The following is a 14,355-nucleotide window of genomic DNA, read 5'->3' as shown; positions in this document are numbered from 1 at the left end:
CCTTGGGATTTAATGCTACCTGGGATAGATAGATAGATAGATAGATAGATAGATAGATAGATAGATAGATAGATAGATAGATAGATAGATAGATAGATAGATAGGTGGGTGGGTGGGTGGGTGGGTAGGTAGGTAGGCAGGCAGGCAGGCAGGCAGGCAGGCAGGCAGGAGGCAGGCAGGCAGGCAGGCAGGCAATGATTCCTATACATTTAGAATAAAGTTAGGCTGACAGTAACTTGCACAGACCACCCAGTGGATTTCACAGATGAACAGAACTGTATTCTTGGATCATACACCTAAGAGAAATGTTATCTCTCTATATCACAGCTGTCAACTTTCAATTCACCAGGAAACGAGAAATAATAGCAGTTATAACTTTTCTTGGGGATATGGTTGAAGCAGTGAAGTCTAAAAAAGTTTTCATTGGTCTCTCAGAACGTTCATTTAAGTGCATGGTGTTCCTGGACTCAGCTGTTTTCTCACCACACACAGAGCACTGGGAGATCCGAGAACAGAGAATAACAACCTTCCCATATGCCATAATGAAAACAACACCTGTGCTGAATGGCTGTGCTCTAGTGTGAATATTCAAAGAGTTTACTAGCTCTGATAAGCTCTTCCTAAAATAATTTGAGAATCTCAGATAACATGTCCTTAAAAGTAATGGGATTAGGAACAATAATAAATAACCTTTATTTTGACTGAGTTAGAATGCTATTCCAGCAGGATACAATGTTCTAAGCTAAGATCAACAGAGATGGCATGATGTTATTCCTGGCATCGCTGACTTATGTCCTAGCTGCATCTATAGGCTGCTTAAAATTTCATGTACAAGATGAAATAATTTTGCCTGAAAGTAATTACATCACGAGGGAATATAAAATTTAAAGAGAAAGATTCCAAGAATCTTAGAACCACAATTCCACACATAATTCTTGACAAAAGGACTGGACCAAGAAGAAGTTCAAGTACACCCTTGTTTTAAATTGAGTCCTTCGGGAGTAGGGCGGTATAGAAATCGAATAAAATAAATAAATAAATTATGTATTCTCGAATTACAATTGGGAATATACATTTTAAAATGACATATTCAGCTCAGCTGAATATAATGCTAAAGATCAAAGTATAATTTAGTGTTTTAAAAATGCCTCCCTATTCATACCATCTCTCTTCTTCTTCTGAGGCCAAGTTCAGATTTTTTTGCTTCCATTTTAAAGTAACTGTAATTTACTACCGGTATAACATTCAGGCTTCAAAAATAAAATCTAAATTAATGTCCTTGAGCTCAATTTGTAATTGAAGGGACATGCAGTTTTCATGGCAACAATACAAAATTATTTATTTATTTCTTATTTCTTTATCAAATTTAGATATCACCCATCCTACTATCTAGGTGACTCTGATCTTCCATTGCTTTTTTCTGGGCTGTTTTCTGTGTTTCCTAAATTAGCCCACAGTCCTGGTATTTCTTAGTGATCTCTCATCTAAGAGAGATAGAGGTATTTCTTAGTGATCTCTCATCACATACTTAATTCAGTTGCTTTATGGCTCTGCTAGAGCCGAGGAAGAAAGGTAGAAACCTATTATTTTCTGAGCCTTGATGGTTCTAAACAAGGAATTAGTTCTATCTTCCCCTCCCAAAGGGTTCTTTCTTAATAACAAAAAAAGATGAAAAAATATGGAAGAGTTTTAGAAAAGGAGAGAATGCCATTAGTATTCCCTGTAAATTTCCCCAAATAACAAGCACTGGAACCACACAAGGAAAGCTACAACTGGAAGCAGAAAAACACCCATCAAACTCTAAACCAGGGGTACTCAACCTTGAAGTGATTGAACATCATGAGCATTGTGATTTGATCAGTGCTTTCAAGTACTGGGATACTCTATTCCTGTGTCTAAAAGTAGACAAAACCAGGAGACAGAAGTGGGCATCATCTTTTAGAAGGATCTGAAGGTCACATCTAAGAATTTTGTCCACATGCCTCCTCAGGCCTCAATACCTCCATGCTTAGTCATGATTTAGAGATATTTCTGATGATGGTTGCCAATATAACCACATTTAAAAATTTAAGATGTCATTAATGATGATATTGCTGTAGGAAAAAAGATATGTAGAAGTACAAATGGGAGTTGTAACAATGCTTCATGTCTATGAAATTCATCCTTATTGAGTTGAATTCTGTGGGTATATATTCTTACAAATTTCAAGGGTTTCCCTTTTCTTTCAATTTTTCTATGTTGTATAAGGATGATGCCATTTTGAGTACCTCAGGGTCATGATTGACTGAACATTTTTGGACAATTATTTGAGCTATGCTTTATATTTAAAACTTACATATAAATTTTTTAATGCTGTAACTTGAAGATCTAAATAAATTAAAAAAAATTAAAAAAAAATCTTACTGATAGCGAGTTTTGTCCTTCAAAGAATTTTTTCTGGAATTTCCACCTTCATATTCAATAAAGTTATCTTCTCCATCTTCTGACTCCAAACTTCGGTTACAGCTTCGAATTGTTTGAAATATGTAATTAGCCATAGATTCTTTTTCTATATCATGTAGACCATCTTGACCTATCCTTTGCAAATAGTTATCTTGACCACTGTATTCTGCAACAAACTAAAAAAAGAAGACACAGTACTAAGTATTGACTTTATAACTATTCATAGCTAAAGATTATTATACAAAAATATATCTTTTAAACATTTTAGGACTACAAGTAGTTACCGCCTGAACCAGGTAACATAGATTATCCAATAATGTTTCTGGCCAATTGGAATCCCATTAAATTGACTACCAGCTCAAGGTTCACTCACCCTTCCATCCTTCTGAGGTCGGTAAAATGAGGACACAGATTGTTGAGGGCAATATGTTGATACTGTAAACTGCTCAGAGAGTGATGTAAAGAACTGTGGAGCGGTATATAAATCTAAATGCTATTGGAAATGAATGAGGTCTATTCTAAGATAAATAGGAACAGACTTTCAATGAGAATACATTTTGCTTCATACCAAAATGTACTTGCATGCCTGGAATGTCTATCATTAATGTTGCTTTGGCACTTCAGTTCAGCTCACAGAACAGTCTCTGTTCTTGATAACACTGATATTGCTGTTATGGTAAATTTGAAAGGGCATTTATTTGGAAATAACGACAAAAACAGAGTATTTCACTGTGGAACATGGGAATATATTTATTGCATTTTTGCTAATTTAGAAACCAAGGAAAGATCCAAGAAACTATAGCAGCAAATCTATAAGCCTAAGGGAGTTTGGCTGTTTTTTTCTCCCATTAACTGTATTCTTTAAGGAGACACATTGTTAGCTAAGTCATTCAAAAGAATATTTAAAAAATCTAGTAGGAGACTGTTGTGTATAAGAATTTAAGCAGATCTTAAGGATTACATTGAATGTGTGAGTGTGTGTATGTGAAAGAGACATTTAATAACCTTACTAATTAATTCTTGTTTGGCATAGGCCATAGGGAATTTGCACAGAGACTTACATAGAAGAAAGGATGATTTTGCAATTTAACCTCAGTAATTCTAGTACAGAATAATCCAAGTATTCCTTTTATTTATTAATTAAAGCTATTTATATGGCCACCAGTCTTGCAATTACAACTCTGGTTAGCTTACAACGCATTAGAATTAAAAAGAATATCAACATAAAAAGCCATCAGCAAGACAACAACAATGCACAGGCCACTTAATCTTCCAAATTCCATGCTCTGGAGCATCTCCAGTTTTAATGCTTTGTGAAAAGTTTGCAGCTCCATATATAGTATTCAAGGGCAGACCCATATAGAGTACATTGCAGTTCGGAAGTAACTAAAGTGTGAGGGATGATGAGCAGTGCATCTCAGTCCAGGAAGGAATGTAACCGGCACACAAAATTAAGTTGTATGACCATGCCTACTAGAATGTCCTTCATGTTCTGTAGATGTTAAATAGGACAGTGGAGAATGTTGTGTCCTGGTGGACTCCGCAGACAATGGGTCATGTGCTGGACCTCTCCCATCCCACCTCTGCCAGAGGTCATCCACAAGTGCAATCAACGCTGTTTCAGTTGTATACCTAAGCATGAACCCTAGCTCAGGATTCCCTGAGACTGTGACACAACCACATTCTCAACAAACTTCTCTAAGAAGTGAAGATTGGAGATGGCACAACAATTATCCAAAATAGTTGAATACAGAGATGGCTTCTTGAGGAATGGGTAGACCAGAGTCTATGAGAAAGCAGCAGTGAGACAACCCCCTCTTTCAAGGGTGAATTCACCACCACCAGGATCAAACCACAGATGGTCTCCTAGAATACCCTTAGTTAACCAGGAGAAAGAACAAGGGTCCAACACACAGGTGACTGAACCTTCTCCACTTCATCGGGACCAACATGATCAAACTGCCCCAGTTATAACCAGTGTGCTTTGGTCATTTCCATGGAATCTGCCTTAACATCAGAGTCCAGGTTGGAGAGAACCTGAACAATTTATCTAACAGATGACTTGAATTCTTATCAGATAAAACATTATTGCAATTGTAAAGGTTTCAATCAATCAATCAATCAATCAATCAATCAATCAATCAATCTTTACAATTACACACACACACACTTATAAGGAAATATAACAACTCTCTTAGATAAGATTGCTCACGGATTAAATTACCTCCAGTGTTTCATCCTGAGAATTATACTGAGGACAAAGTCTGATGAGGCTTGCAGTCCCATCCAAAACTTCATAGAGCTCTTTTAAAAATACACCACAAAAAGGAACTACTTTACAGCCAGGGATATTCAGAGCTCTGTTGACAACTTTTCTATATTCAAACGATGATTCATGTTGCGCCATAGCATCTTTCAAGCTGCGCATTGTTTCAATATCAGATTGGTCCATGAACTGCCACATTTTTAAAACTTTTCTTGACCTATTTGGAAAATATAAGAAAGTTTACTAGCTTTTTTCTACATATCTTGTTAGCAGCAATAACAAATAATGTCACAATGCAGGTATGAAAATATCATTGCTGTTGTACAATTACAATTGCACAATTAATCATGTTAGCCATGTTAAATTCCCAAAGGATATGCCTGTTTTATTTCTTTGAGGACAGTGTTGTGCCTGGGACATGTGTGCTTTGATCTAGTCTTAGTGTGGCCTGGTAATATAAGTACCTCGCAATCATTTAGATGTACATCAGACCTGTCAAACTAGTGGCCCACAGGCCGGATATGGTCTCTGCAGGCCATGCCCACCCCAGCTCCGCAAAAGCAAAGAACATCACGATACGGCCCATGATGCGATCGCGTTTTGACACCTGATGCACATGCTCTAAATCAGAGTTCCCCAACGTTTTACGGACCAGCTTTGAAGACCGTGGGGGGAAGGGGATGGCTCCCCTAAGACTGCCGCTCACGCAAATGGAGCACGCACAGACATGCTTATTTACTGCCCACGCACTCGCTTGCTGGTTGTTTCCATGGTCTAGTTGCCATTCCCTCATGGCCCACTAGTGGGCCATGGTCCACATGCTGGGGACCCTTGCTCTAAATACAGGTAGTTCTTGACTTACAACAGTTCATTTAGTCACCGTTCAAAGTTACAAGGGCACTGAAACAGTGATATATGACCAATTTCCAAACTTATAGTTGTTACAGCATCTCCATGATCACGTGATCAAAATTCAGACACTTGGCAACTGATTTTATTTATGAAGGTTTCAGTATCTCGGTGTTTTGTGAACATCTTTTGCGACTTTCTGGCAAGCAAATTCAATGGGGAAGTCAGATTCATTTGACAACTTGTTACTAACTTAGTAACTGCAGTGATTCACTTAATAACTGATCATAAAATGGGGCAAAAGTCACTTAAACTCAACAACAGAAATTTGTTCCATTGTGGTCATAAGCTGAGGACTACCTGTATATAAGGAGAATGAGTAGATAATTTCTGATTTACTCTCATCTTACTCAGTTAATTCTATGTACAAGAACACTTGAATTAAAAATGTGCTAAAAGTAAAAAGTGATAAGCCAACGGCAGAAGGAAGACTATATTTAATGTAGACTATGTACTGTAAGCATGTCAGATTAGATTCATCAGCACATAATTTCATTAAATCATATGCATCATTATGTTACATTACAAACCAGAAGGAAAAAGTCCTCTTCAAATAGAGAATACATGATCAAGATGCTATGAAATGTTATGATAAATGGATAGAATGAAGAAACTACAAATGTTTTCAAATATAAGGCTTTCTTTGTACACTGCCATATAACTTAGATCTTGCCTCTGTCTTGTCACATCAAGCTACTTTTATTTTCCAACGTGCATATTTTATTGAGTACGAATGAGAGAAGATATCGATGTTTGAGAAATCATGAATAATAATGAAAAATGGAGCAAGTATTTTTAACATGGTAGATTTGATAAGATATATTTTAAATTTATCTAAAGTATGCCTTTCCTTCAGGGTGATAAATAGCACTTTTTCTTAACTACGTTTAAATGTGGTACTAAGAGATTGAAAATTTTTTTCCCTGTTTTCCTTGTTTATCTTTCCGTAAGATAAATGAGGTCCCTTCAGTTTTCTGAAAAAAGATCTGTCTTTTAAACAATATAACCTCTGTCATCCATCTTATTCAATTCTGTCAAAACATTTATAATCATAAACTCAGTGGATGAGGCTAAAGGATGCAATTTAACAGAACGTTCAACACAATGACTGATGGAGTGATGTTCACCATTTATTTATTTTTAAATGGACAAGTGGTATGTAACAGATGCTGTAACGTAATCTATCCCTCAGTTGCCATCATTTCAAGAATGAGCTTCAAGTACCTGAGGCCTGCCAAGAATTCCATTACACCATTGTAGTTGCCCATGTTCCAGCAGCATTTTGCCACATGTATTACATGAGAGAAAACTTCTCGCTTTTCCTCCATAGAACCTGCGGTCAGAATCAGCCATGTCACCCAAGAGCTTACCTTATTGAAAAGGGGAAAAAAAGGAAAGCAAAACATTATTGTATATTTTAATTGTTATTCCCCCTCCCCCCAAAAATGTTTCAGTTTGTTTTTCAAGTAAATTGTATAACTTATATGTCATATTAAAGGTGGAAAAAATTCTGAAATAATTTATCTTGATCTGAATTTTTTTTTATATCTCAAAAACCTGACATTTTAATAGGGGTGTGTAAACTTTTTATATCCAGTGTAATCATGATAAGATTATTATTGGGGTGCATAACACTATGTAATACATTTGTGTACAGAATCCAGAAATCAATATTTTAGCTGTATCTAAGTAATTTTCACTGTCATGGTCAATATATGTAAAACTAGCTATGACTGAATTAAAACTAACCTTTCTATAGTGTGGATACACAATGATAGATTGCTAATTTTAAAGAAAAACACTAAGGTTTAATGTTTAGTAACGTTTTATAACTATAAAGATTTAAATAATACAACTTTTTTCTATTACAAAGCATTGTTCTTTCTTTAAACCATATTTTAAAATGATATTTTACTTTACATCATTTATAAGAAAAGTATGAATGTAATTTCCCTTCACCACTATCATTTTATATACGGTACATATCATTTATCGCTATAAATATTTTAAAAAATAAATTCCAGAAATAATTTTAAATAATTAAAACTCTCAGAACGCTTCCTATGTTGCTGAACATGTAAACACATCTACTTTAATTTGATCTAACTCGTATTCCCAATATGACTTCATTGGTAAATTCCATATTAGGTTCAGTGAGAGTACTCATTTCAACATAATTTGTTTGAGGGCTCAAACCTGAACAATTATCTAACACTTAGAAAATGCAGTTCACTTTCCCACAACATTAATTGAAAGAAAAAGAAAAACAGAAATATAGAAATGCCATATTTCACATGGAAACATAATTCAAACCAACTGGACTATTTTATAGTGAGATTCCCAAGAGGTTTGTTTTTTCCCATTGTATAAACACTTATCAACATGAGATAATAAATGCAATCTTTTTTTCCCTCCTCCATTAAGTTTTCTTCTTCTTGGCTCCTGAAGGATTTATAATTTATGTTTACTGACATTCTTTCAGTAACGAGAGCTTCACATGCATTTCATCATCTTTTAACTGTTAGATTTAAAGACATATAGCAAACTTGTCTACAAAACTGTACTAAAGTACCTAAAAGCTATTTATAAAGGGAGAAAATTACCCCGTCAAAAAATCAAATATCTTATTTGCAAGAATATACGCCTGCTCTTGGAACAGAAGCAGATTTGGGCCAGATTAAGAAGACTCCAAGGGAATACTAGGGCACGAGATTAAACTGTATTGTTGAATACCACCTTGGAAAAATGACACTTTTGTTGCCAAGATAACTGTACAAGGAGTCCTCGACTTACAACCATTCATTTAGTGACCATTTGAAGTTACAACAGCACCAAAAGTGACTTATGAACTTTTTTTCACACTTATGACCATTGCAGCATCCCCATGGTCACATGATCAAAATTCAGATGCTTGGCAATTAGCTCATATTTATGACAGTTGCTTGATGCAGGTGAAGGAGAGTGCAAAAGTTGGCTTGAAACTCAACATTAAAAAAACTAAGATCATGGCATCCGGCCCTCTCAATTCCTGGCAAATAGATGGGGAAGAAATGGAGGTAGTGACAGATTTCATTTTCCTGGGCTCCAAGATCACCGCAGATGGGGACTGCAGCAAAGAAATTAAAAGACGCTTGCTCTTGGGGAGGAAAGCTATGGCAAATCTAGACAGCATACTAAAAAGCAAAGACATCACCCTGCCAACAAGTGTGGTTTTCCCAGTTGCAATGTATGGCTGTGAAAGTTGGACCATAATAAAGGCTGAGCGCCAAAGAATTGAGGCCTTTGAACTATGGTGCTGGAGAAGACTCCTGCAAGTCTTTTGGACTGCAAGGTGATCAAACCGGTCAGTCCTAGAGGAGATCAACCCTGACAGCTCTTTAGAAGCCCAGATCCTTTTACTTTTTACTTTACTTTATTTTGAATTTATATACCGCCCTACTCCCGAAGGACTCAGGGCGGTGAGCAGCCAAAAGATAATACACACATAATACAAAATTTAAAAAACAATGTAAAAGCACATTAAATAATTTGGCCCATACAGATTAAAACACCCCTATTGTTTTAAAACAAATTTAAAATTAACAATTAAAAGGAAGTTAGGCCAGGCCAGCCTGTTGAAATAAAAAGGTCTTGAGGGCACGGCGGAAAGTGCGTAAATCCGGGATCCTCCATATCTCTCCGTATCGTTCCAAATGGCAGGTGCCCCCACAGAGAAGGCTCTCCCCCTGGGGACCGCCAGTCGACACTGTTTGACTGCCGGCACCCTGAGGAGCCCCTCTCTATCGGAGCATACTGGCCGGTGAGAGGCTACTGGTGGTAGAAGGCGGTCGCGTAAGTACCCAGGTCCTAAGCCATGGAGCGCTCTAAAGGTGGTAACCAAGACCTTGAAGCGCACCCGGAAGACCACCGGGAGCCAGTGCAGCTCGCGCAGGAGAGGTGTTACATGGGAACGCCACGTCGCTCCCATAACCCCCCGCGCGGCCGCATTCTGGACCAGTTGGAGCCTCCAGGTGCTCCTCAAGGGGAGCCCCATGTAGAGAGCATTACAGTAGTCCAGGCGGGAAGTGACGAAGGCATGAGTGACAGTGTGTAAGGAGTCCTGATCCAGAAAGGGACGCAACTGGCAGATCAGGCGAACCTGATAAAAAGTCCTCCCGGCCACAGCCATCAAATGCTCTTCTAAAGACAGCTGTGAATCCAGGAGGACACCCAAGTTGCGAGTCCTCTCCGTGGGGGCCAACGACTCGCCCCCAATAGTCAGTGATGGCACCAACTGACTATATCGGGACGCCGGAAACCATAGCCACTTGGTCTTGGATGGGTTGAACCTGAGGCTGTTTCTTCCCATCCAGATCCGCATGGCCTCCAGGTACCGGGACATCACTTCAAGGGCATCATTGGGGTGGTCCGGGGTAGAGATGTACAGCTGAGTGTCATCAGCGTACTAGTGGTACTTCACCCCGAAACCACGGATGATCTCACCCAGTGGCTTCACATAAATGTTGAATAGAAGGGGCGAGAGGACCGACCCCTGTGGCACCCCACATTCAAGGCGCCTCGGGATCAACCTCTGCCCCCCTGCCAACACAGACTGCAACCGGTCGGAGAGAAAGGAGGAGAACCACCGCAACATGGTGCCCCCCACCCCCAACTCTTCCAACCGGTGCAGCATGATACCGTGGTCGATGGTATCAAAAGCCGCTGAGAGGTCTAATAGGACCAGGACAGAGGAACAACCCTTGTCCCGAGCCCTCCAGAGATCATCAACCAATGCGACCAATGCCGTTTCCATGCTGTACCGAGGCCTGAAGCCCGACTGGAACGGATCTAGATAAACCGTTTCATCCAGGTACTGGGGAAGCTGCCGCGCCACCACACTCTCAACAACCTTCGCCACAAAGGGAAGGTTGGAGACTGGACGATAATTTGCTAACACTGCCGGGTCCAGGGAAGGCTTCTTGAGGAGAGGCCTCACCACCGCCTCTTTCAAGGCGGCGGGAAAGTCACCTTCACTCAATGAAGCATTAATAATCCCCTGGAGTCTGCCTCGTGTAACCTTCCGAGAAGCCAGCACCAACCAGGAGGGACACGGGTCCAATAAACATGTGGTTGCGCTCAGTCTACCCAGAATCCTGTCCATGTCTTCAGGGGTCACAGGATCAAACTCTTCCCAGATAACATTCTCAAGACCTACCTCCATCATCCCTCCTGAATCTTCCCAGAGTCCAAGTCTTCCCAAATCTGAGTGATTTTGTCATACAGATACTGCACAAAGTCCTTGGCCCTGCCCTCCAAGGGGTCCTCCCGCGCTTCCAGATGGAGCAGGGAGCGGGTCACCCTAAACAGGACGGCCAGGCAATTATCTGATGATGCAATAAGAGTGGAAAAATAATTACGTTTTGCTGCTTTTATCGCCACTAGGTAGGTCTTAATATGAGACCTTACCAGTATTTGGTCAGATTCAGAAAGGCTGGCCCTCCAACCACTCTCCAGGCGTCTTTTCCGGCGCTTCATCTCCCTCAACTCCTCAGTGAACCAAGGAGCCAGGTGAGACCGGCGTCGGGTCAGAGGCCACAAAGGCACGTCCCGGTCCAAAGCTCCAGCGGCCGCCCTATCCCAGGTGGCCACTAGGTCTTCAGTCGAGTCGTGAGCCAGAGCCTCAGGGAATGACCCAAGCTCCATCTGGAACCTATCTGGATCCATCAGGCGCCTGGGGCGGAACCACCTCATCAGTTCCGCCTCCCTGCGGCAAGGTGTGGCGGTTCGAAGATCAAAGCGAAGGAAGGAATGATCCGACCATGACAAGGGCTCAATCACTATATCCCCTATCTCAAGACCACTCAACCACTGTCCAGAGACAAAAACCAGGTCCAGCATGTTTACCCCCGTGTGAGTAGGGCCATGAACTAACTGGGTCAGGTCCATAGCCGTCATAGAAGCCATGAACTCCCGGGCTGCCTCAGACACCTCACCGACGGATGGCAGGTTAAAATCCCACATGACCATAAGTCTGGGGGTATCAACCGCCACCGCGGCTATAACGTTGAGCAGCTCGGGCAGGGCCGCTGCCACGTGGCAGGGAGCCAGGTACGTGATCAGCAAGCCCATCTGTATCCCATGACCCCACTTCACAAGGAGGGACTCACATCCGGCAGTCTGAGGAACAGTGGCCTCCCTCGGACCAAGACCTTCTTTAATGACAACCGCCACCCCCCCCGCCCCTCCCCTGTGACCTTGGCTGATGAAATGCGCGAAAACTGGGTGGGCACATTTCGACGAGGGGGACCTCCCCCTCCTGGCCCAACCAGGTCTCCATAATACCCGCCAGGTCCGCTCCCCCCTCCTGAACAAGATCGCAAATGAGGGGGGCTTTATTTACCATGGACCTGGCATTGCATAACATCAGCCGAAGGCCCAGGCCCTGAGCATCTGTGCAACCTGGGGAACGAGAGGAGCATTGGGGGCCGGAGCGCGCCACCGCTCGAAGACAGCGAGAGCGTACTCCCACAACACGATATGGCCCCCTGCTCCCACCATATCTGCCTCTCACACCCACATGTAATGCCCATCATCGTCACCTTTCATCCTGAAGATGAAACTCAAATACTTTGGCCACTTAATGAGAAGGAAGGACTCACTGGAGAAGAGCCTAATGCTGGGAACGATTGAGGGCAAAAGAAGAAGGGGACGACAGAGAACGAGGTGGCTGGATGGAGTCACTGAAGCAGTAGGTGTGAGCTTAAATGGACTCCAGAGGATGGTAGAGGACAGGAAGGCCTGGAGGAACGTTGTCCATGGGGTCACGATGGGTCAGACCCGACTTCAAAACTAACAACAAATGACAGTTGCAGTGTACCGGGGTCATGTCACAATGTTTTGCAAATTTCTGACAAGGAAAGTCAATGGGGAAGCCAGATTCACTTCACAGCTGTGTTACTAGCTTAAGAACTGTAGTGATTCACTTAACCACTATGGCAAGAAAGGTTTTTAAATGGAGCAAAACTCACTTAACAAATTTTGTTTAGCAATGGAAATTTGGAACTCAATTATGATCATAATTGTATATGCACAACTAGACAAACTTGCTGCAGAGGGGATATTATGAGCATTAACATTAGCATTATTGTTAGCAGTTGCAATACTCCTACTTCGGTATACAGGAGTGGACAGCACCCACAATTCACTACTACAAGACTTAGAGATGACGTGATCGTTTATCGACTTATGGCCACAATTGGGACCAGGATTTATGTTGCTAAACAAGGTGGTTGTTAAATGGGTTGTTTTTGATTTTATGGCTTTTTTTTTTGCCACAGTTATTAAGTGAGTAACTGCTGTTTATTTATTTATTTAGAAAATTTATACTGCCACCTACTTACACATGGCAATTCAAGGCAGCCTATAGGACATAAAAGCACAGAAATAAAAATAATAAATAATAAAAATAATAATATAATAATAATAATCCCCCACCCCACCTTGGTGACAATGCACATTAATTAACCAAGCGTTAAGTGAATCATGCAGTCGTTTAGGGAATTCAGCTTCTTCCTCCATTGACTTTGCTGGTTGGAAGACGACTGGGAAGGTGCAAATGGTGATCTGTGAATCCCGGATGCTGTAACTATCATAAATACAGGCTAGTTGCAAAAATTAAAAAAAAATTAAAAAAATAAATACAGACTAGTTGCTAAGCGCCCGGATTTTTGATCACTTGACTGTAGGGATGTTGAGACTCCTTGTAAGTGCAAGGATCCATTATAAGTCACTTTTAACAATGCCATTGTAACTTCAAATGAATGGTTCTAAGTTGAGCATGACCTGTCCACGTTGTGTTTCTGAGGATCATTCTATCAGGATCTTCAACAGCAATTCTACTAAATTGCATCAGAAGACGCATCAGAAGAAGTCCTGCACATCACAGCATAATCATTTTGTTCTTTATTTGGGGTATTTCCTCCCTGATGTTGTGGTATTCTATTTTTTTGTTATGCTGTTGTACCCTGCCAGAGTCAGGTGGCGTTAAAATCAAATCAATTAAATTAAGTTATTTGAATTAAATCCAATAACAAAATCTTCTGCTACTGGAAGTGTCAACAGAGGTTTCAGAGGAAGTCCAGAGCACTGCAAAGAGAGGCAATGTGTTCTGTCCCCGGGGTCGGAGTCACAACACAATGTGGCCATTTCACATTTAGAAGCAAGGAGATAGGTTGCTTCGAAAATCTGTTTAAATGGGAGAACTGCATGATATTTCAGCAAAATCAAGCAGTCCTTCAAAGTTTCATACAAGAAAAAACACTAAACTAATTTGTTATGCAGGCAATGTTTTGCTTACGATCTTAAAAATTAGAGCTATATAGGAAGACAGAAATGCACACCAAAAAAATCAGACACATTTGCAGCAAAGTAGAGGGATATGATATCACTAAACTTTCATTTACTTTTTGCATCAAATCAATACTTATCGCAGTCAATAACTAACGCAAAACAAATAGAACTCTAAAGATAAATCTAAAAGGAAAAGACACGTGACAGTGTAAACATAAAATAATTATTACTAAAAGCAATTTTGAAAGTAAAACACTTCCCTTAATATCCAAGAAGTTTGGGGCTCAAAAATAAACAAAATGTTCAACGTGCTCGAGAAAGAAAGAGAATGAACGAAGAAGGCAATGACAAACACTGACAAGACTGTGTAGGATAAGAACATTTAATTGGCAAAAGACTAGAATAGTTAA

At 40.4% G+C, this 14,355-nt stretch overlaps 1 protein-coding gene across 1 annotated transcript in view; it reads right to left on the bottom strand.

Moving 5' to 3' along the window:
* PLCE1 (phospholipase C epsilon 1) overlaps window positions 1–14,355 on the bottom strand; it is an 87,482-nt gene that overhangs the window by 45,924 nt on the left and 27,203 nt on the right. The window contains exons 3-5 of the mRNA XM_070946465.1: window positions 6,842–6,987; window positions 4,667–4,925; window positions 2,404–2,618 (exon numbers count right to left, since the gene is read on the bottom strand). Of these exons, the coding sequence (XP_070802566.1) occupies window positions 2,404–2,618; window positions 4,667–4,925; window positions 6,842–6,987 (620 nt within the window). The remainder of the gene's footprint in view (window positions 1–2,403; window positions 2,619–4,666; window positions 4,926–6,841; window positions 6,988–14,355) is intronic.

The sequence above is a fragment of the Pituophis catenifer genome, unplaced genomic scaffold (assembly GCF_029215685.1).
Source record: "Pituophis catenifer annectens isolate HBS135680 unplaced genomic scaffold, rPitCat1.0.hap2 SCAF_6, whole genome shotgun sequence".
In the NCBI taxonomy this organism is placed as follows: domain Eukaryota; kingdom Metazoa; phylum Chordata; class Lepidosauria; order Squamata; family Colubridae; genus Pituophis; species Pituophis catenifer.
The sequence above is the reverse complement of the archived record's forward strand: the minus strand, read 5'-3'. Positions and strand labels throughout refer to the sequence as shown.